This window comes from Taeniopygia guttata, chromosome 12 (genome assembly GCF_048771995.1).
Source record: "Taeniopygia guttata chromosome 12, bTaeGut7.mat, whole genome shotgun sequence".
Taxonomy (NCBI): domain Eukaryota; kingdom Metazoa; phylum Chordata; class Aves; order Passeriformes; family Estrildidae; genus Taeniopygia; species Taeniopygia guttata.
In genome coordinates, this window is record NC_133037.1 from 16,094,238 (window position 1) to 16,115,067 (window position 20,830).

Here is a 20,830-nt window from a genome sequence, read left to right on the forward strand (position 1 = left end):
AACAGGCTCGCCCCTCCTCTGGAGCGCCTGATAGAGCGCCGTCCCCTCCGCCCGCAGCTACCGCGCTGGGCAATGGCGGCGCCCACCGGAAACTACAGCTCCCAGCACCCCCTGCGGCGGCCGCTCCCGGGAGGGCGCATGCGCCCTGCGCGAACTCCCTTTCCCGGCAGGCCGGCCGAGAGCGTGGCCTCCGCCCCTCTCCCTCACGGCCGTGACGCGCTCGCCGGACGCAGCGCGGTGACGCCAAAAAGTGTGCGCCCTGCACAACGATCGCGGCCGCCGCGGGGTGCGCGGGGCCGGCAGCAGGGGCCGGGGGCGACGGCACCACCGCGGGGCAGCGCGCAGGTACCGGGCTCGGGCTGGGCGGGACGCGCCGCCGCCGCTTTCCCGGAGCCGGGCAGGGACGGGCCGGTTGGTGGGCGCGGCCTCCGCTCCGGGCAGGGGCAGCGGCGCGGGGTGGGGGAGGGGAGGGGGGGCGCCTGAGGGGCGCGGGGTGGGCTGCGGGTCCGCCCCCACGCTAGGGGGCGCCCTCGGGGCGGGGGGCCCGGCCCGGCCCGGCCCGTCCTGTCCCGTCGTGTCCCCCGGCCCGTCCCGGCCCCCCCGGCGGCACCGGGCCTGCGCCGCCCCGCCCGGCCCGCCCCCTGCGCCGGGCTCTTCCTCCTCCTCCTGCCCGGGCCCGCTCGGGCGGGCGGCTCGCTGGCTCCGCGCTGCCCCGCTCCGGGCCCTGCCGGCCTCCAGGCGCTGGGGCCGCCCGGGCGTCCCACCGGGCCGGGCAGAGCGGCCCCCGCGGGAGCTGTAACCGGCCCCCGCGAGGCGCGGCCCGCCCCTTTCCCCTTGCCGCCGCCTGAAGAGGAATTGATGTTGAAACCTCATCTCTTTGAAGGATTTTTGTGATGTGAGGGAGAATTTTATTTTTTCTCAAAGTAAGGAATTATTTGTGTTAAAGCATTAGTGTGAAAGAACCTACAAATGTACTGCTCAGCTTTGCTGGACAATTAATTAGATTCCAACTCATTAGTAGTGTTGCATTTTTACATTAGTCTTTCCTACATTTTGTCCTCAGCAATACTTAGAATCAAGTGTGGGAGCAATGTCAAACTGGACTATTTAAGCTGGCCCAAAGTGCAGTTATTAGAATTTGAGTTGGCCCTATGCATGGGGAATTACAAATCTTCATGTAATTTCTGCCCACTAATTTAATGTGCACATTAGTTTAAATGTGTAATCTTCCTACAAATTTGAGCAAAATGGTGGTTTTCAGGAGATTTTTTTTTTGAGGTATAATTTTTTGTTTTATTATGTAGCTCATTCATTTTGCATTTAAATTGCAAAGTTAGGCCTTTGCATAAATAACCAAACTGTTGGTTTTCAGATTTTACAAGTATATTTATATTCACTTAGAGGTTTCATGCTTTCAGATGTTTATCTGTGGGAAGTCAGTGTGTTCAGAAGCTGCTGATGCTTTCCGTGAGCACAGCGTCAGTCAGGGAATGAGCTGTAGTGTTGCAGTTGCTATGAGGCTCCAGTGGACAGAAGGGTGGAGCTGAATTGGTCCAACTGTTCCAGGCACTCAATCAAGGTTTGTGGTTAGAGGTCACTGGAATTTTATTTCCTCACTGTTCAGAGGTGTCTCACTAAGGTGACTCAAGCACTGAAGTGTCTGAGGTTTCAAAAACATGAGTGTACCTTGAGGAATCTGTGTCTCAATACTCTTTGGTTTTCTCTTTTGTGTCACATTCTCACATCTAAGCTCAGAAGAGTGAAATTGGCACAGCAAGAGCAGGTAGTGTTTGACATTAAAGCAATACCATGTGTGCCAAGCACGGTGTGCTGAAACAGCCACGGGTGGGTTTTCAGTGGCAGTGGCCACCATGGTAGTTGAGACTGCAAATATTTGTCTTTCAAAGTCAAATCTTTTGAGTAAGTGCTTTATGTTTTGTTAATATCGATTCTAAATACGTTGTGGCACTGTTTGGGGAAAAATCCCATTCCTTAGCTTATTAGGGGTTCAAACTGAAATTTGTAGTTGGCTGTGATTTTCAAAACTTATTAAGAGAAAAAAATTACATCCCCCTGCCCCCTTCCCCTCCCCCTCCTGAATTTCAATCTGATCAGTTTTGCTGGCTCTTGGAGAGCAATTTAAGATGGAATTTTTTTCAGCAACTTGTTCAAGGGAAATGGTGCAAGTCAGAGCTGTTCTCCCAGGTTTCTTCTCTGTCAGGCCAGGTGTGTTGCTGACAGTTACAGATTAATTCATAGCATTTATGTTCTTGTCTTTTCTGCAGAGCTCTTCACTTCGATTTCAGATGGAATTCTTGAAAAAAGTGAGCACAGTAGGAGTTTTTGTGGTGCCATCTAAAATTATATTTATTTGAATAGATTGGAAGTCTTAAGCCAAGCCTGTGGAAGGGCTTCAAGACATTCACTGTCACTGCTGTGTCCCAGTAGAAAGGGTGGCATTTCTATACTATAACTTCATTTCAGCTTTCTGTCAGCGCCAGTTATTTATTCCAATAATGAGCTTTATTGCGGCAATACTCCGGGTTTTAGGGATAGCTGGGATTTTTCACTTGATTTTGGTATAGCACAAGGTGTCCCAGAGGGCAGTGCGCAGGTCTGTGGTCTTCCTGGCTGGGACTTCGTTGACCTGCAGATATTGCAGATATCTTCCAGCAGGAACAATTAAGGGTTGTTAGAGGAAGTAAATTGTTTTCCAGATTGCAGGAGAGCCTGCACAGGCCCTGTACAAGCTCTGAGTTCGCAGAGCCCTTTCTGCTGTGTCCCTTGAGTACAGAATAAAGGTTGTGATGTCTGCAATGGTTGAATGTGGGTTTGTTAGAGCACTTGTGTTCTGAGGCCCAGAGTGGATTTGTCTGAATGTTCTTCTGTGATATTTAAAAGCTCTGAAGAGCTGCTGGCAAGTGGTGTTCAATTAATGTAAAAGGAAATGGAGCTTTATGAGCTTAGAGTAGTTTTTATTTTTCAAGGTGTTTTGAGTGTGTGTGTACAATCTCATTATGGTTTTGCCTGCATCTAGGTAGTGTTTCTTCCTAAGCGATTTATGCATTTGCATTTAATTTACTGATGTAGTTCTGAAATGAATGAATGAATAATGAGTACCCTAGATAAAATCATAATTACTTGTGAATTAGGAAACATCATCTTTCTTCATGCTTAGGTAGTTTTTTTTGTTAGCATATGCCCACTTCATACAGTACTTAACAAAGCAGTGTTCTTGTAGTCGCAGGTTTATCTTTTCATAGTCTTTGGGTGATGACTTTTGTGCAGCTTCTGCCAGTTTAATCTTCAGCCAGTGTTCTTAACTTCATGTTTCCCATTTAACTAACCAGTCACAGTACATTAAATTGAGAAGCACCTATGAGACAAGAGGTAAAACTGTAGGATTGTTCATCCATTCCCTGAGTGAGGAGAAGTTTTAAACCAACTGGAGGTGTCCAGCACACAGTTAAATTACGGTGATATTTTTCAGAGACAACTTGGGCTACAAACGCATGTGTAATCTATGCTATTGCTGCCTTTAGAGTCTGTCATTTGACTGACTCCTGAACATGTATTTCAGGAGTTGATGTGTATGTCACTGTCTTAAACACTTCTGTATTTTACACTGGTTTTAAAACTTCTTTCTCTGCGTCAATTATGACAAATGGGTATTTAATCTCATGACAGATGGATATTGGCTATGTTACAGCTAATGAAATGCTGAAAATCTTTGTGTGTTTTTGGATGTGAAGAAATCTGTTTTGCTTTGTGTACTCTCCTCTACCTCCAATACAAAGTCAGTTTATAAATTAGCGTTCCTCCAGAAATTGCAACTCTTCACAGCAATCACAGTCTGTCAGGTTGGAAACTAGGGGCATGGCAGTATCTTGAGACAGATTTTGTTCTAGTTTAAGCTGTTAATATTTCTAGTAGGCTTTTATCAGATCGACAAAAGCTGACACCTGGAAATTTAAAGGCTTAAACAGAACCTACAGTGATAGTTCCCCTCATTAAATGATACTTCAACAAGTCACTCAATGCTGTAGGAGTTTCTCACTTTTGAGGATGGGAAGATAAATCTTCTGTCAGCTGTTGTCATGCTAGTAAAGGCTGATAAATCTGAAGTAATTGCTCCAGTGCTCCCTCCTGTGATCATCCTTCCTTCCACTGGCTGTTGGTGAAAGCCTGAGTGAGCGGTGCCCCGGCTCTGCCCCCGCCGCTGTCCTGGGGCTGCTCCCGCTGCCCGCAGCGCTCAGGGGCTGCCTGTGCTCCTCAGCACTGTGGGCCCGAGGGGTTTGTTGGCACCTCCACCACTGGCTGCAGGGCATTAAACTGGGATAACCACACTGATCACAGTCTTGCTGCCCTGGCTGGGTTGGTTCTTGAGTAAATTACCACAAAGGGTAACTCGGGTCTGCTCGTGGAGTTGAGGTAGAGCTTTAAAAGGCTCAGGCAATGAACACAGCTGTGGTGAGCTGTGCATTCCAACCAGCCTGGTCAGGGCTGGGAAGCACCAGTCAGGACTTGTGTTCAGAGATGCACATGTTCTTTAGTCTGCAGGCAGAGGACCAGAAAGAAACTTTCACATTTAAAAGCACTGTTCTGTCACTTTATCTTCTCACTCCTTTTTGCTGAGTATTATTTGCCTCTTTCAAATGACTTGTAATATTTGATTTAGTAAAAGAGTGGGACTTCTTGCTCATTTTTATGCCTTTTTTTTTTCCCTGGTTGTTACCTCTGCCTCAGGCTAAGCCATGACTTCAGGATCTGGGCATGTGGACTCCAAGGCTGAGCTCACTACTTTGCTTGAGCAATGGGAGAAAGAACATGGCAGCGGGCAAGACATGGTCCCTATTCTCACCAGGTAAGATGTACTAAGCAAACCCCTAAAGCTGAATAGCCGATGTTAACATGACAGCAGCTTTTACCATGTGTTTTCTTGAGATGTTCGCATACCTGATAACCTGTAATTAATTTTCTTGGTCTGGAAAATGGACTGTTAGTGTGATATTTAAATAAAAACTTTTAATAAGAAATTTATATTACAAAGATGTCTTACACTGCCTCTAAAACATGAATCTGATTCTCTGAAATAGTAGAAGTCAGGAGCATCATTAAATGTTTGAAATAACTTTGGTATCTTCACCTGAAGCTTGTAAAACATTCATGGAGACAGGAAGCAAGGTGTGAGAGGTTTGAGATTGCAGTGACATTGATCAGATTAAATGAAAGGGCGAGAGTAGGATGAGTAGGAGGAGCTATATTGAGAAGGTATTAGTGAAGCTGATAGGGCATGTTTAAAGTGAAATTTTAAAACTTGATTTTAAAATCAGGTTTTTTTAAGCTGTGTGATGGTCAACTGGCATTGTATTGTGAGAAAAATTCCCTAGACCAGTAAATTATTTGGGACTTAACACCATTAATTATAAGACAGTATCTAGTACAAAAGAAAGATTTGAATGATGGGTTGCATTTGTGTTTTCCCAAGCTAGGCTTCATTTGGGTAGTCTGACATTAATTCCTCACAGCTCTGCTGGCAGATCCATGGCCTGCCTCATGTGTGCAGAACTCTGCAGTTCAAGGGCAATCCAGGTGTCTCTTCTGCTTTGTTGGGTCAGACAAGTCAGTGCACAGAGCTGGAGCTGGCACTGAGTGGAAGTACCAGGGACGCTGGTGGAGCTTCTTTGCTCAGGTCTGTGCTGTGCCTCACCCACTGGGCACAACTTCTTTGCTGTTCTTACTGCATTTTAAAAATAGCAGCATAGGAGGAGGAGATGAGCAACAGAAAGCCAACCATAAACACTTAAAAATTAGTGGGGTTTTTGAAAATCATGAAACAGGTTTTGGTGTATCTTTGTATATTGTCTGAAAGGAATGTGGTATTTCAAGGCTTTTTCTTGTAGACATAGCCAGAAATTTACTGTATTCTAAGAAATTTAAAGACATTTGAACAAAGCCTGTATTATTTTGTGCTTATAGCAGTCTGGCACTTCTTGCTCCCACTCAGCTCCTGGAGCTTCCAATATTATTTATGCTCAGACAAGTCTGATAACTTTGTTAATTCTCAAGGATTCTGTGCAGCAGGCAGAGTGGTTATGAATGGTGAAGGCTTGGGTATTTTTGCTTTAGTGGAGATAGTACAGATTTATTTAAGGTAGCATGGGGATTTGGCCAGAAGTTAAAATCAGAAATTAGATTTACAGTGCTTCAGTTATCAGCGAGAGCCATGTTTCTGTTTGTAGAAGAGAGTTTTAGCTATTTAGATATTTAGAGTTTGCTGGTAGAGCTGCTCCTGAGGAATGCTCACCAACTGGAGCTTTCATGGGCCAGTGTCCTGAGGCAGAGCGATGCCCTTGCATATTGGTTTGGTCTTAGGGCAGAGGGAGCTGTGGTCATACTTGTTGGTGAGTGATATTTTTCTGCTTCCTTGCTCCTTGTGAGTTAAATGGAAGGAAACTTCCCTGTGTGGATGGGGGCTTGTTGAATGTGATGCTGAGGCAGCACAGGTGAGAGTGCAGTAACAGGACAAGGATAAAAGTAGTAATAGCACCAGTTACAGACCACAGCTGAGCTGTCTCTTCCAAAAAGCCGGATTTACAAACTTGAGTGTTAGAAGGTATGAACTGAAGAAATTGCTTGGAAAGCCTATCAGCAAACAACAGATATTTAGTATACATGGTTTTCAAAACAACTGTAAATTGAAATGATCCTGCAATAGTGTTACTTCACAGACTGGATGCAAGTCATGTTCAACCAATCAGGCAAATTGTGGGACTCAGATAATTTATTGCATCCCATGAGCCTCTTCCATCAAGGGAATAAATCAGCAACTTAACATTGTAACTTCATCTCCACAAACCAACTGTATTGTGGTGTGGGATCCTAGAGCACCTTATGCTGTTGCAATCTGCTGTAAAGGCTCAAATTGGTTATTAATACCAGGTGATGACACAAAGCAGGATTAGGATGGCTTTGTTGTTCCATCTAGATTACTAGAGGCCTTGCAAAGTTGACAAACTTTTCTGTATACCCCTGTCCCTTCCTTCTCTGCTCACAAAACATGAGCTCAGTTTGTGGCAAGTGAAAATGAGGATCTGACTAACTTTACAAAGACAGTTGTAAAGACAAAAAAATTATAAGTAAATGGCTCTGTAAATCCTGCATCTTGTCTGCAGATTTGGAAATGGCTGCAGAACCAGTATAATGCCAAGTGAATGAAGGACATCTTGAAACTTGAGTAAAAGCTCTGTGATTTTTGTGGATTGTGTTTTGTTACAGCCCTGTATACCAGATGCCCGTGTTAGAAGGCAGAAATGAGCTTTGGTAGTTATGTGACACTCAGTTGCTTCAATTGAGAATTGACAAAGCTGTTGATCTAGATAGATTTATCTAAGTCAAGTCACAAACCACCTTTGTATGTGTTAGTTAAAAGAAGGGTATTTTAAGCAAGCTTGATTTTTCTCTTTGAAATTGTTTTTTTTTAAAAAGACAGTGTTTGTGTGGTTTTAGTTTTGGATTAATGTATTTATTTTTAAATTTTTATTTTGGTCAAATAATTGTGAATAGTTGTCTCAAAACCCTCCATAATTAGCGATTCATGTTTGTCTTTCATTGAGCCTGTGATAATGTTGTTGTCCGTGAAAGCACTGGGAGCTGGCTCGCTGTTTGGCTGCCTACCCAGACAGGATGCACTGGCCAGAGTGTTGTGCTACTTTCCATGCTGCTTGTCTGTCCTTTCTGGCACATCCCTAAAATGCTAATTATCACCTCAAAAGACCTGACAAGGCGAGAGTGCTGCTTCCCAGCTCCCTATTTGTCTGAGTTTTCTGTCAGTAGACATCCCTCCAGCTATTAGTTCTCATGGAAAAAAATGAGGAGCTGGCAGTGGAGTATTTAAGTAACTTGTTTGTGCCAGAATTTCTTGAGAGCTCAAGCTGTGCCACCTATTATTAACAAGGGACACAATTTGCATCCTTTCACAATCAGGCTTATAAAAGTAAATATTGGAACCCCACAGGATCAACAGTTTGTTGAAAGATAATTGTCAGATCAAAGGCTCATTCCCAATGAGCTAATTTGCTGTTCCCAGAATCTGGCAGGAGTCATCCTCTGTTGCCCAGGCAAGTCAGTGTAGCTCACAGAGGCAGGACTTGGTACATTTTGCCTCTAGTCATGCCTGCGAACACTGGATATTTTCTGGAAAGTAACAGGCGCGGAGTAGAAGTCAGCAGTGTTCTGTAAGGGAAATCCTCTGTCAAAGACAAATATTTTTCCACGGATTACTGCAGCCTCCCAGCAGTTTTCCCTCCCCTGTGATAAACTCTGCCTAGATAACTACTCTAAGGTATTAAGACCTTGTTTTAAAATACTGTGCTGCACATAGATGCTGCCTCCCACTCAGGACCTCTGTAGAGGGGAAGGAATCATGTTTTATACCAAGGAAATGAGATTTAATTTCCTAATGCTTTTTCAATTGAATTGAGTGCTCTTTATTTCACCTCAAACTGCATATGTTTCTGCTTTAACACTACATGGAGAAAGACAGTTAATGACTATGGAATTATTTATTGCTTGACCATGAGATAATTTTTCATCTTCTTGATTTTGTGTAAATAAAAATAATAATTCTCTTACTAGTCATTCTAAACTAATTAGAGCATAGGATTTCTTATGTCTATTGAGGCTGGTTCTCAGTTTAGGGGAACGCATAGCTCCAAAACAACTCAATTTTGTTTTTCTGATACAGAGGAGCATTTAATGTATTTTAAAGATCTGTGAACAGGGAGCTGGCTGAGTTTCTCCTTGTCTTATCCGTGGTGGTAGTTGGTGCATGGTAAAGGGTTGATAACTGAATAGAGGTTACACAGCACTTAAAAGTATTTCATATTTATTAAATATTTATATTTAATTCTACAACACAGTTGAAATTTAATATGCAAAATAACAAAACACTGTGCAGACAGTTTGAACAGCTGCCCCTGCACGAACTGAACAGAGAGGAGGAGTAAGGTACCTGTTCAGGACTTGCTCTGCTGCAAAAGAAAGACACTGTGGTGGTGAGAAGTACTGCTGAAGCCTTTTATTTACTCTAGTTCTCTACACTGTGTTCTAGAACACCACAAGGAGTCTAACATGAGTAAATAAAAGGTGTTGGCCCTTGAGAGTGCCAGTGTTTGTGCATCTCTTGGGTGTTGCTATGGGTTCAGTGCAGTTTGGAACTAAAAATGAGAGGAGATAGTAGAGGCCAGTGTTTTTTCTCTCCCCTTGTTGTGGACAGTCAGAAATCCTCTGGTGGCACTGAACATTGGGTGAAAGCTGATGGGCTGTTTTGGAGTGCTCTGACATATTGTGGCTGTGAGGAGCTGTGCTCCAGGAGTGTGAATTCTGCTCACTTTGTGTTGTTCCTGCTGCAGAATGTCCGAGCTGATTGAGAAGGAGACTGAAGAGTATCGCAAAGGGGACCCAGACCCGTTTGATGACCGACACCCAGGTAAGGTGTCCTGAGAGGTTTTGGCAGTACCAGCTGTGTCCCAGTGCTTACGTGGTAGCTCATATTCAAAAGTAAACAGCTTTTAGCCTGAGTGTGCCAGCTTCTGATCCAGGTCTGACACTGCTTTGGCACTGGGAAGCTGTGCTCTGTAGTGCTGACTCTAGAGCATCCCACAGTCAGTTTCAAGGTAGCAGTTCAATATTAATGTTGGCATCTTGCGGTAGGAAGATGAGTTCTCCTGTTTGTCCCACAGGTCGGGCAGATCCAGAGTGTATGCTTGGTCACTTACTGAGGATACTCTTCAAGAATGATGATTTCATGAATGCGGTAGGTTTACTCTGAGGACTTTCTCAGTTTCTCACACCACCTTATTGTTTTTATTTTCTCTGTGCTGGTTGACCTTATTCCTTGTTTAATATTTTTTTAGTGGTGTCAGAATTCTTTTTTCCATAATACTGGTTTTTAAGACAGGTTTAAGAACAACTCTTTTGCCACTGTAAAGTGACTCAAGTAAAGGGGAGTTTGTGAGCTATTGGAAGGTGTGTAGCAACAACTGAATTAGTTGTTTTCAAGATTTATCAGCCTCTTTAAAGAAAATGGAGCTTCTCTAATACAAGTCCAAAATCGTTATTTCTTTCTATAATAGAAATGCATACCATTAATTCCACTATTAAGTGCTTTGTTTCTGAGTGCTTGGAACTACTGGGCTGCCTGCAGGATCAGAAGAACATGTCAACTCTAGAAGACTCAGGCAGAGAATCAGGAGGCGAGAGTCTGCCTTTCCACTTGCATTGCTAAACTCTAACATGACTTAATAGCTAGAATTTTGTGACCTTTGCATGCCTGCAAGCACCTGTATCAGTACATGTTGCTGATTCTGACAGATTGCTCACACAAGCTGCAAGTGATGAGCAAATACATGTGCAATTAAAAATGTGCAATTCCTTATGTTAATTTTTTTCATTATCTTTTAATGTTTGTACTGTTACAGTTTTTTCAAGGGGCTTGTCTTTACAAATCAGTTCAAGATGGATATTTAGTCAGTGAACAGCAGATCAGAGGCTCTCTGCTTCTCCAAAAAGTAGTTTTTTGAGAAGTTTAACTTCTAAGGCACTGAGGGAGCAGGCTAAAGGCTGGTCGTGTTGAGATCCAGGGCTTAGACTGGCATTCCTTACTTTATTGTTTTGCTGCTGTGGGAGCCGTAAGGCTTTCACTGCTCTAGGTTTGGTCAGAGTTGAATTTCAAACCTGTGCTGTTCCTGATCTTCTCCAGCTAGTGAATGCTTATGTGATGACAAGCAGAGAACCTCCACTAAACACTGCTGCCTGCAGACTTCTGCTGGACATCATGCCGGGACTGGAAACAGCTGTTGTGTTTCAGGAAAAGGTATCACGTGTACTAAAGCTTGGGTTTTATGCTTTCTTTATTTTGTACTCCAACAAGACTTCCCAAAGGAGAAACCAGTAAAAAGCTATATTGAAATCCTGTGTCTGAGAGCCAATCTGTTCAGTCTCACTAAGAGTTTGGGTCTTTTTGCTCTTGGCTTGTTCAATTAATCAAATCTTGGCTATTTCATAGCTTTTTAAAGTGTGATGTGACTAACTGAAACAGAGGAGCTGGAATTTAATGAACTGTTTTGGGAATTGTTACTTTATAGGCCTGTGAATGGAGCAGGCTGTATAGACCATGGAGGACTTGCCCGGTAATCTCCAGCTCTGGCAGAGCAATAGCTTTCCTAGAGCTAAGTGATAAGCAAGTCATACTTTAACTAAGCAGTCTAAAATCCACAAGCTTTGTGAGCATTATCTGGAGCTGTGATGGACAGCTGAATCAGACTTCACATGTTGACAAATAAGTTGTTCTGAAGGAATGCACACAGAGTGGAAAGTGAGGAGAAAGTGAATTTCACTCAAGGTACAGTTTCCTCATCTGTAAGAATTAAGGTTTTTCTGAAGTTTGGAAATGAGGCAGTGCTGTATATAAGAGTTCTAAATTAATTTCTCTACTATTGGAAATATGCAGATGAATGCTAAAGCATGATAAAAGAAAATAATGTGCTCCCTTTGTGAAAGATTTAATTTAATTTGAGCTCTTTGTGATCTGTCCAAAAGCTGAGGCTGGGGAGCCTTGATCAAAAAACAATTTAAAACCAAAACAAAAATAGTTCCCAATTTGAGGAGAATATAGCTATTTCCAGAGACCAAGGCTTTCTGTAAACTGAAATGAAATTAAGTTTTGCGCTGAGGGACCTTTTTCCTTTTGACTTGAGAATATCTAGAGCTCAGTTCCGGCATTAGGGCTCCTGTACATAGGAGGCTTTGGGAAGAGGGTGCTGTCCTTGTCACAAAGGGGCCCGCTAGTGACCAAGGGATTTCACAGCTCATCAGTTAGACTTTTTTTTTTAATTACATAAGTGCATTGAAGTAATAATGCAATTGTCTTTAAATATATAACAGGCAGCTCTAAAAATCTGTAAGCTGAGAGTTCCTGTTAAAATGTGTCTCTTCACTATTACTTTTCACTGATCTTCTATTGTATTGTACCTGTAATTCAAATTCTGTGCAAGATTTCTGTCATGGTAATTGTTGATGTTTCTGAACCCAGTGGCAATTTAGAGGAAGAAAATTGATCTTTCATTCTAAACTGCTGTCTTTCTAATTGTTATGAATTTAGCCAAATTTAATTTTATTTGATATAAGTTCAACACAGCTTATTTGAAATTTGCTAAATTGCTGGAGATTTTTATTAGTGAAACTGGTCAGAACTTTGGGCTTGTTCATTTGGACTAATTCATACCTGTAGTGTTTTGCTGCTTCCTAGGAAGTACCTTTACTGGCCACTTTTTGCAGGTGTGCAAATCCAGTTATCTGATGCCTGGGCATAGTTTCATGCAGCTTAAAGATTTAGACTTCTTTTGTTTGTTTGTCTCCTGTTATTTTTATTCATTACATGCTTGGTAGGAAATCCAGACTGAACATTATTGTAATAAGAGAGAATTCTTCCCAACAGATGCTTTCACTAGGACTGAGAAGTTCAAGGTGAAATATAACTGTTAGAACTGGTTTCTTGTTTTCTCCCTTCTAGGAAGGCATAGTTGAAAATCTCTTTAAGTGGGCACGAGAGGCTGATCAGCCACTAAGAACGTATGCAACAGGACTGTTGGGAGGAGCGATGGAAAACCAGGACATTGCTGCAAATTACAGGGATGAGAACTCCCAATTGGTAATGATCTCTCAATCACTTTCCCTTTGTGGAGTACAGATACCTCTTTATAATTTTTATTTATGGGGAGCTCACATTCACAGGTTAATATATGAGTCTTACAGTAGTTGTAGTACTATCTGTAACAGTCATGGTTTCCATCCTTTCCTGCCTGAGTTGGAGAATGCAGCCTGATTATTCTGTTAACAGCAGTTGTATTCAAAATGCCAATGGAAACCTAAGAAGTCAAATACTTTACTTTTTAATGAGGCTCATATTCAAACTTCCCTTAAAGAAGAACTTTCAGAAGCTCTACAAATGTAGCTATTGCACATTGTGATTTTCCCACCAGATAGTTTTAAAATGAAAGGTAAGTCAACACGGAGACAGCTGTGACTTCTCTTCTAAACATTAAAAGTAAAAGTATGACCCTTGGTTTTGTGGAACTGCAATTTACCAAAGCTGCTGCTTCCAAAGGGAATGCTGCCTTTATTTCAGGCTGGGCAGAGATGGTGGAAGGATGCTGCAAAATGGTATGTGGTTCTGTTAGCACCACTATAGCTCATCTGCTCCTAATGGCTTTCCAGCCAGTCCTCCTCACATGAGAGACATGGTGCTGATATTTTAGAGAGTTACTGTAGCAAAATGGATTTGAGTTCTCTCAGTCACTTTGAAGTTATTCTCTGGGCAAATGTACACCACAGCATACTCAGCACTGTATGCTGTGGAGGGGTTGTATGATGATAAAAAATATGGCTGAGGAGAGTTGCATGATCAAAGCAAGGAGCGTATTCTCATGAGTGCTGCTTTTCTGAAACAGGTGGCTCTGGTCCTTCGTCGTCTGCGAGAGTTGCAGGTCACTGAAATGACCACAAAACAGGAAAACAAGCGCCCCAGTCCTCGGAAAGTGCCATCTGATCCTCTGCTGCCCCTTGATGAGGAGGCTGTGGATATGGATTATGGGGAGATGACAGTAGATGGAGAGCAAGAAGTTTCTGGTGATACGGAGATCTCCTTTCATCTTGATTCAAGTCATAAGACGAGTAGCAGAGTAAACTCTGCTACAAAGCTAGAGGATGGGGGACTGAGAAAAAGCAGATCAGGGAAGCAGCATGAAAGAGATGACTTTCGGAAGGCCAAGCAAAAGCTGGGCTTCTCCACCTCAGAACCGGAGCGGATATTTGTTGAGCTGTCCAACAGCAGCTGGTCAGAAATGTCCCCGTGGGTCATTGGCACTAATTACACACTTTACCCCTTGACTCCTGCCATAGAGCAGAGGCTGATTCTTCAGTACCTGACTCCCTTGGGGGAGTACCAAGAGGTGAGCATATGAAGGTGGGAGGAAGCACTCTGTTCTAATTCTCTGTACAAAGCTGAGTGGAACTGTGGGGGAAAATTGGCAGAACTGTTATATCACGCTCTGATATTTCCTGTCATGATTAAGACTGGTAACTTTTCCTGAGTTGTTGATGACTTCAAAACTGATGAAGTCATTAGTTTGAATATTACTTGGTGAGTAATACTCAAACCTGAACCTAGCAGATGTGTGGTCTGGTAGTTTGGAGCATGGCTGGGAATTTTGTCCCATGTTCCTGCTAAATTAAGCGCTTGGAAGCTTTGTTTGAAATGCAGACATTTTTCCTGTTTCTGATGGTGGATATAATGGAGTCCTGCAAGTAAAAGTCTGAGGAAATAATAAACTTGAAATTCTAAATGAAGTGGTTTGTGTAGCCTCTGTAGTAGTTCTGAGGAGAAGTGGCAGGGCTCATTATGCAGATGCTTTTTGATAACTGAGAGTACTTAAACGGACAAAATAATGTGACTGTGTCAGATTTACCAAAGAGTGTTTCCTTTCTTTTTTTTTTTTTTTTGTGGTTTACCTTAATTAGTAACAGAACAAAGCAACACCGTTTTGCCTTGTGGTAGATGTTACGTGTGTGCACATGTGTGCTTTGTTTCTGTGAGAGCCAGTGAAACCATTACCCCCTAACACCCTGCATGCAGACTGGATTGTTTCATATGCCAGCAATAATAGGCTATAAAAATAGGAATTACTAGCATGAAGGTGTTACAAAGAATGATGCAAAGGGTTTTGGTCTGTTGCCCTGCTCTCCTGTTTTTTCTGTTCAGTTGTTGGGTAGTTGTCTTTGCACAGATGGAAGGTGGAGCCTCTCTCCAGGGTGGTATCTGTGTGGACTTCCATAGCCGCACTTGGAGGAGAGTCTTTAAGATTTCCGTGTGGCAGCTGCCATGCACCTTGCTGCAGTCAGCAGATGTATTACAAGAGGTCTGTTAACCTTTATTGCTTCCTATGGATGGAACTGGTTACCTCTGACCTCTCATAACAGGTATCTGCTAATAGGGGAAAACTGGGGGTTTGAGAGAGTATAAACCAAAAAAGACCTAGTAATTCCCATGAAACATTCAGCTGGTGTCCAATTTTTATCTTCTCAGCTGCTACCCATCTTTATGCAACTGGGCTCAAGGGAGCTGATGATGTACTACATTGATTTGAAGCGAACCAATGATGTGCTCCTCACTTTTGAAGCCCTTAAGGTAAATTCCTTTCATAATATATAAAATATACCATAAACATTGTAAAAACATGGAATATATGCTTGCTATGTGTCAAAGGCAAGTGCTCATCTTCTTTAGGCTGATGTCTTGCAGCATTCTCCGGGACTGGAAATGGCTTTCACTCAAGTTGAATGTCTTGCAGTTTTGGTTTTTGAAGTGTCAAGCACTAAAAATGAAAAAAACAGGAAAGGAAGGAGGGAATAAAAATATCTTAATTGTGCAGGAAGGGCCATTAAGTTCACCTTTCATATACCTATTTGAAGATGATAAAAATTCCTTTTTCTGTCAAATGATTGTGTTCCTGCTGCCCTTAGATGGCATTCCTGAGTTATTCCACTGCCTGCCATCTCAAAGAACACTTGTGAGGGAGCATAAGCATCTTACTCCCAGAAGCCCCAGTATGACATCTCTGAACTCAGTGGTTTAAAAACTAGTTTTGTGTGAGTAGTCTTTAAGGTTACCTCCCCGAGGTAAAAAGCCACACAAAATAACCTTATTCAAGCCAAACCTGCCGTGCAGCAGCACAAGTTAAACTTTCCTGTGCATTCTTTCCCTCTTTCACAATAACTTATCTGCCGCTGATCCTCCAGAGTCTTCCTCTCTGTATCTTTGTCATTTGAGAATTTATTTTGAAGGAACCGTGTTCCTACAGTAGCTGTAGGTTACTTCAGTTGGGAGTAGAGTGGGGTTTACAGTGGCTCTTACATCCTCTTAGGATGTAGGTAATACAGAAAAGCAGTGTGCAGTACACTTCAGTGCAGTTGCAGGCTTCCCTTTAATTGCCTTTATAGCTAATATTGTAAAATTCCTTTTGTCAGCAATATGTCATGATCAAAATATGAATGGAAATTTAAATCTTTAGTCGTGATAATAGAAAGTGAGTGAATTTGAAGCCAATAGAAAGACCTTAAGGTGGCCTGTTGGATAATTTCTGAGTTGCTCTGCTTTTCTTGTATTTCTTTTGCAAGATGTGTAAAAAAAAAGTCTGGTAGTGTCTCTTTTGGTTTTGTTATTGCGATAAATACTACATTCTGGATTACGTGTAATGGGAAGAGGAAGTGAGGTACACAAAGCACAGAGCAGTCGCTTTTTCTACTCTCTGTTTTTCTATGGGATGGGGATGGAATTGATGACAGTTTGAAGAATCCTAGTCTAATCTACTTTTATGATTCCTTAGCATTTGGCATCATTGCTGCTGCACAACAAGTTTGCTACAGAGTTTGTTGCTCATGGAGGAGTGCAGAAGTTGCTGGAGATTCCTCGTCCTTCCATGGCAGCAACAGGAGTGTCCATGTGTTTGTATTACTTGTCATACAATCAAGATGCTATGGAGAGGGTAAGGGTTGTTCTTGTACTGTAACTGCAGTGATTCCCATAATTTCTGTGTTTCTAGCTGTGTTCAGTGAATAACCATCTTCTAAGCTTAAAAGCAAATTGATACGGGTGATTGATTGCTACATGCAGAGGCATTAGGAGGTATATCAATAATAGTGTATTGTTTCAAGGTGTATGTTTGAATAACAGTGTTTTGTTTCAAGGGTGTGGATTTCAGTTTCTAGGGAATTAAGAGAAGATCTTGCCAGCATTGTCTTAATACTTTAGTCACCCTGTTCATTCTATTCTTCCCTCTTTCCCTCAAAAAATCCCAACAAAAACCTCCTTCATTCTCATTTGCCTTTCTTTTCCTGTCTGTTCCAGTGGACTACTACACCTGAGGTTGTTTTTCTCCATGCATGGTGCCAGATGTTATCCCAAATATGTTCAGACACCCGGTAGAGCAGGTGTCTGTGGTAACATTTTGGATTTCAGAGGAAGCCAGCTTCAGGGTACAGTCCCTTGTCAAATAGTCCCTGCTGGTAGGTCTGAAGCTGGTAGCACTATATTCTTTGAGTATATCCAACACCAGCAGAGGAGAGATGGAAAACTCTGCTAACCTGGCACACAGCAGCTGGTGCCAGCACTTCAGTTCCACTTGTCACTGACCCTTTCAGAGGGTTCCCAGTTCCTCCTCAGTAGAAGTAAATAGGCAAATGCAAAAGTGCAGCTCTGAGCACATGGTCTGCACATCTCAGAGGCATGGCCTGAGAGCAGGAAAAGACCAGCTCAGTTGTCTGCTTCCAGAGAAGTCAGGCTTTAGTCTTGCATTTGACAATGCTTGTGATTCCCCTAGGCTTCAGTGCTGCTAGAGTTTGCTAGTACCCCAGCATTGCATATGGTATTTGGTTTTACTGAGCAGAATTTGTGTTTCTTCAATGGAAACTTGTCTACCTCTAGTGAAGCATTCTTTGGATATGTAAAAGTGGTATGGAAAAGGACTCTGGAATTATACTACACTAAGGCTGCTGTATTCATTGTGCTTTGCTCTGGGAATGGACCAATTTCTAGTCCTACATTGCCAAATCATATTCTTTTTTAGTCTTTATTAGTCAGCAGCTATTTTTACTGGTCTGGAAATGGGACTTCTTATTTCATGTCTCAGATGTCCCAAGTCAAGCTGGGAATAGCTAATACTTGTCCTCTCAAAGAGTCTTCATTCTTTTTGGACCAAATCTCTTAAGAAATCTGTTTGAAGTCCTCCTCAGGAGTGTTCTTTTACTTTCTAGGTGTGCATGCACCCCCATAATGTGCTTTCAGATGTAGTGAACTACACCCTGTGGCTGATGGAGTGCTCCCATGCCTCGGGCTGCTGCCATGCCACCATGTTCTTCTCCATTTGCTTCTCCTTCCGTGCTGTCCTGGAGCTCTTTGATAGGCACGATGGGCTGCGACGTCTGGTTAACCTGGTAAGGGCTGTGGCTTTAAGTAGGGAACAGGGGTTTCGTGGCAGGTTTTGCATGTTATAAATGCAACTGTGTAGAGTTTTGTTCTTTGGTTTTATTTGGGGTTTTTCCTCCTCAGTTCCCAAGAGATGGAGAGGTGGGTTGAATTTTCTGAGCAACATTCACATGCATCCTTTTATCTTTATTACTTTTATTATGATGATTATTGTCTAGAGGCTTTATACCCTTTGGGAGCTTTTTTGTGCAACTCCTGGGTTAAGTAATACTTACTCAAACAGTGGTGGCTTAGTGATAGTCCAGATGTTTCTTGCCACTCCACAGAGACATGTGTGCTGTTAGATGTGGATAAATGCAGCTTTGTTCCATGAAGAGGAATGGCACTGTGTGTGTGCTGCAGGAGCTGTGGTACCTTCTGGGCACAAGTTTAAGACACTGGTCAGGTAGAAAGGCTGCAATGTCTGCAGGGTGTTGCTGTGCACTCCTGCAGCTTGGGCTGTGTATAACTCAGGAACATTAGTGCTGCAGGGTGCAAGCACACAGCATGGTGCCATATTATGCCTAATAGTACTCAGCACAACACTGCCTCCAGACCTAGACTGATGTGACTTCTTTAGCCTGGAAAAAAAGGAGGCTCAGGGATGACCTTATCACTCTCTACAACTACCTAGTCAGGTGGGGGTTGGTCTCATATCCCAGGCAATGACTGACAGAACGAGAGGACACAGTCTTAAGCTGTGCCAGGGGACATTTAGGTTGGATGTCAAAAGAAAATTCATTAAAAGAGTGATTGGGCACTGGAACTGTCTGCCTAGGAAGGGGTTGGAGTCACCATCCCTGGACATGTTTAAGAAAAACTGGATGTGGCACTCAGTGCCATGATTTAGTTGATGAGGAGCTGTTAGGTCATAGGTTGGACTTGATGATCTCAATAGTCTTTTCCAACCTAGTTCATTCTGTGATTCTGTAGTTTCTGTCTTCATAGATACTGAAGGAGAGGGCATGATTCAATTTTGGCTGTTAACACACACAGAGACCCTTTTCTGTTTAGACAGCCTTTGTCAGCTCTCAGTGTGCTTTTATGTCCTGCACAGCAAAGGCAATGTTAGGGTTTGGTACAAGAGCAGCTGAGAGTTGTAGATGCTTTTTACCTGAAGACTGAGCTGATGGAATTTTCTCCCACACCCAACTTCTTTCTGAAGATAAGCACTCTGGAGATCTTAAACCTGGAAGACCAAGGAGCCCTCCTGAGCGATGATGAGATCTTTGCCAGTCGCCAGACGGGGAAGCACACCTGCGTGGCGCTGCGCCGGTACTTCGAGGCTCACCTTGCCATCAAACTGGAGCAGGTGAAGCAATCACTGCAGCGCACTGAGGGCGGCATCCTGGTGCATCCACAGCCCCCCTACAAGGTGAGGAGCACATTGCAGGCTTTTCACGTGGTTGTTGCATTTCTCAGTTGAATCCAAGCTGTAGACATGTGTAAGTACCCTTTGAAGCCAGGGTAATAACTAGGCAGGCTGCAAGTGTTTAATTTGTACTTTTTTCCTGTTGTGTGGAATGGCCCTGTAATAGGAAAATGCAGAGGAGCCGTTGAGGTTTTTCTGAATTACATTTGATTAAGCCTTTTGCTCATGTGCTGTGCCCTTTCCATCTCTCAAAAACTCAAAGGCAGGTTGTTTTTGATATTTGTGGGGTTTTCTATGCTGTGAATCTCTGAAAGGACAGAATCTGTATGTATATGGAGGTACATAATGCTGGAAAACTCAGAAATAAGTTTAATATAATAATGATAACTGAAATGTCTTTTGAATATGACTGTTTTTAGAAATTACCTGTGGGATCCAGATAGATAATAATCCATAGTCTTGGTTATGATTATTTTTTTCCTGATTCCTCCCTGCAAAGCTGGTTTTGTTGATTTGTGTTGGTTTTGTTTGTTTGTTCGTTAGGATTTTATTAAACTACATTTTAGGGCTGCTGGTTTTGAGAAAGTACATTCACCTGTGGTTTCTGATTTAATTTATTATGATTTTCTGGAGGAACTGAAGAAAATAAGGGTGTTTTTGCTTCTGCAGAAATCGCTTATTTTCAGTAACTAAAAACGTACATAAAATGTTGCTTTCTCACGTAATGAAAAATACTGAAAGGCAAACTTGCTAGGAATTTTTTTATTCAGTATCCTTTGTAGTAAAAACTTAGAAAGTGTAATTGATTATTTTTAGCAGCCTTTTTAGTATTTTAGCATATTGTGTATTGAGTGGTGGTGTAGTAACTACTAGATTAGTAGCTTAAAAGCAGAGTAGAATTTTAATTTAATATAACTTCTTAAATTTGCCTTAGCTTTCTGAGACTGTAAAGAAACTTTAAGGATATTATCCTTAAGCTTATTGTGTATTATAGTGACAGTTGCTATGTTCTTTTATAACTGGGGAATAAACCTGGAAGTAAATACTTAATCTTCAAGACACAGAGTAGTCTGATCTTATAGATGCAGTTTTCAGTCAAATCCCAGCAGTGAGGGATTTGATGTGCAAATTTGTAACCCTTGTGATCTAATGGTGTCCTTTGGACCCTGCAGGCCTGTTCCTATACTCATGAGCAGATTGTGGAGATGATGGAGTTCCTGATTGAGTATGGTCCAGCACAGCTTTACTGGGAGCCAGCAGAAGTTTTTCTCAAGCTGTCTTGTGTCCAGCTCATGCTTCAGCTCATTTCCATTGCCTGCAACTGGAAGACATACTATGCAAGGTGAGCTGTTTGTGTAGTGCTGTATTTGAGTGCA

The 20,830-nt window shown here is 42.5% G+C and overlaps 1 protein-coding gene across 3 annotated transcripts in view; it reads left to right on the forward strand.

Annotated features, from left to right (window-relative positions):
• Nucleotides 1–211: 211 nt before the first annotated feature.
• The window catches only part of DCAF1 (DDB1 and CUL4 associated factor 1), a 46,904-nt gene continuing 26,285 nt past the window's right edge, over nt 212–20,830 (forward strand). Inside the window, exons 1-12 of one of the 3 annotated variants that reach the window (XM_030282925.4) lie at nt 212–345; nt 4,747–4,864; nt 9,414–9,490; nt 9,744–9,817; nt 10,763–10,876; nt 12,575–12,712; nt 13,512–14,012; nt 15,146–15,247; nt 16,446–16,604; nt 17,872–18,051; nt 19,248–19,457; nt 20,627–20,796. In XM_030282925.4, the coding sequence (XP_030138785.1) occupies nt 4,755–4,864; nt 9,414–9,490; nt 9,744–9,817; nt 10,763–10,876; nt 12,575–12,712; nt 13,512–14,012; nt 15,146–15,247; nt 16,446–16,604; nt 17,872–18,051; nt 19,248–19,457; nt 20,627–20,796 (1,835 nt within the window). In that variant the 5' untranslated portion in view covers nt 212–345; nt 4,747–4,754. Of the gene's footprint in view, nt 346–791; nt 924–4,746; nt 4,865–9,413; nt 9,491–9,743; nt 9,818–10,762; nt 10,877–12,574; nt 12,713–13,511; nt 14,013–15,145; nt 15,248–16,445; nt 16,605–17,871; nt 18,052–19,247; nt 19,458–20,626; nt 20,797–20,830 lie in introns of those variants that run through there. The other 2 variants (XM_072935014.1, XM_030282927.4) reach the window with 2 other exon arrangements.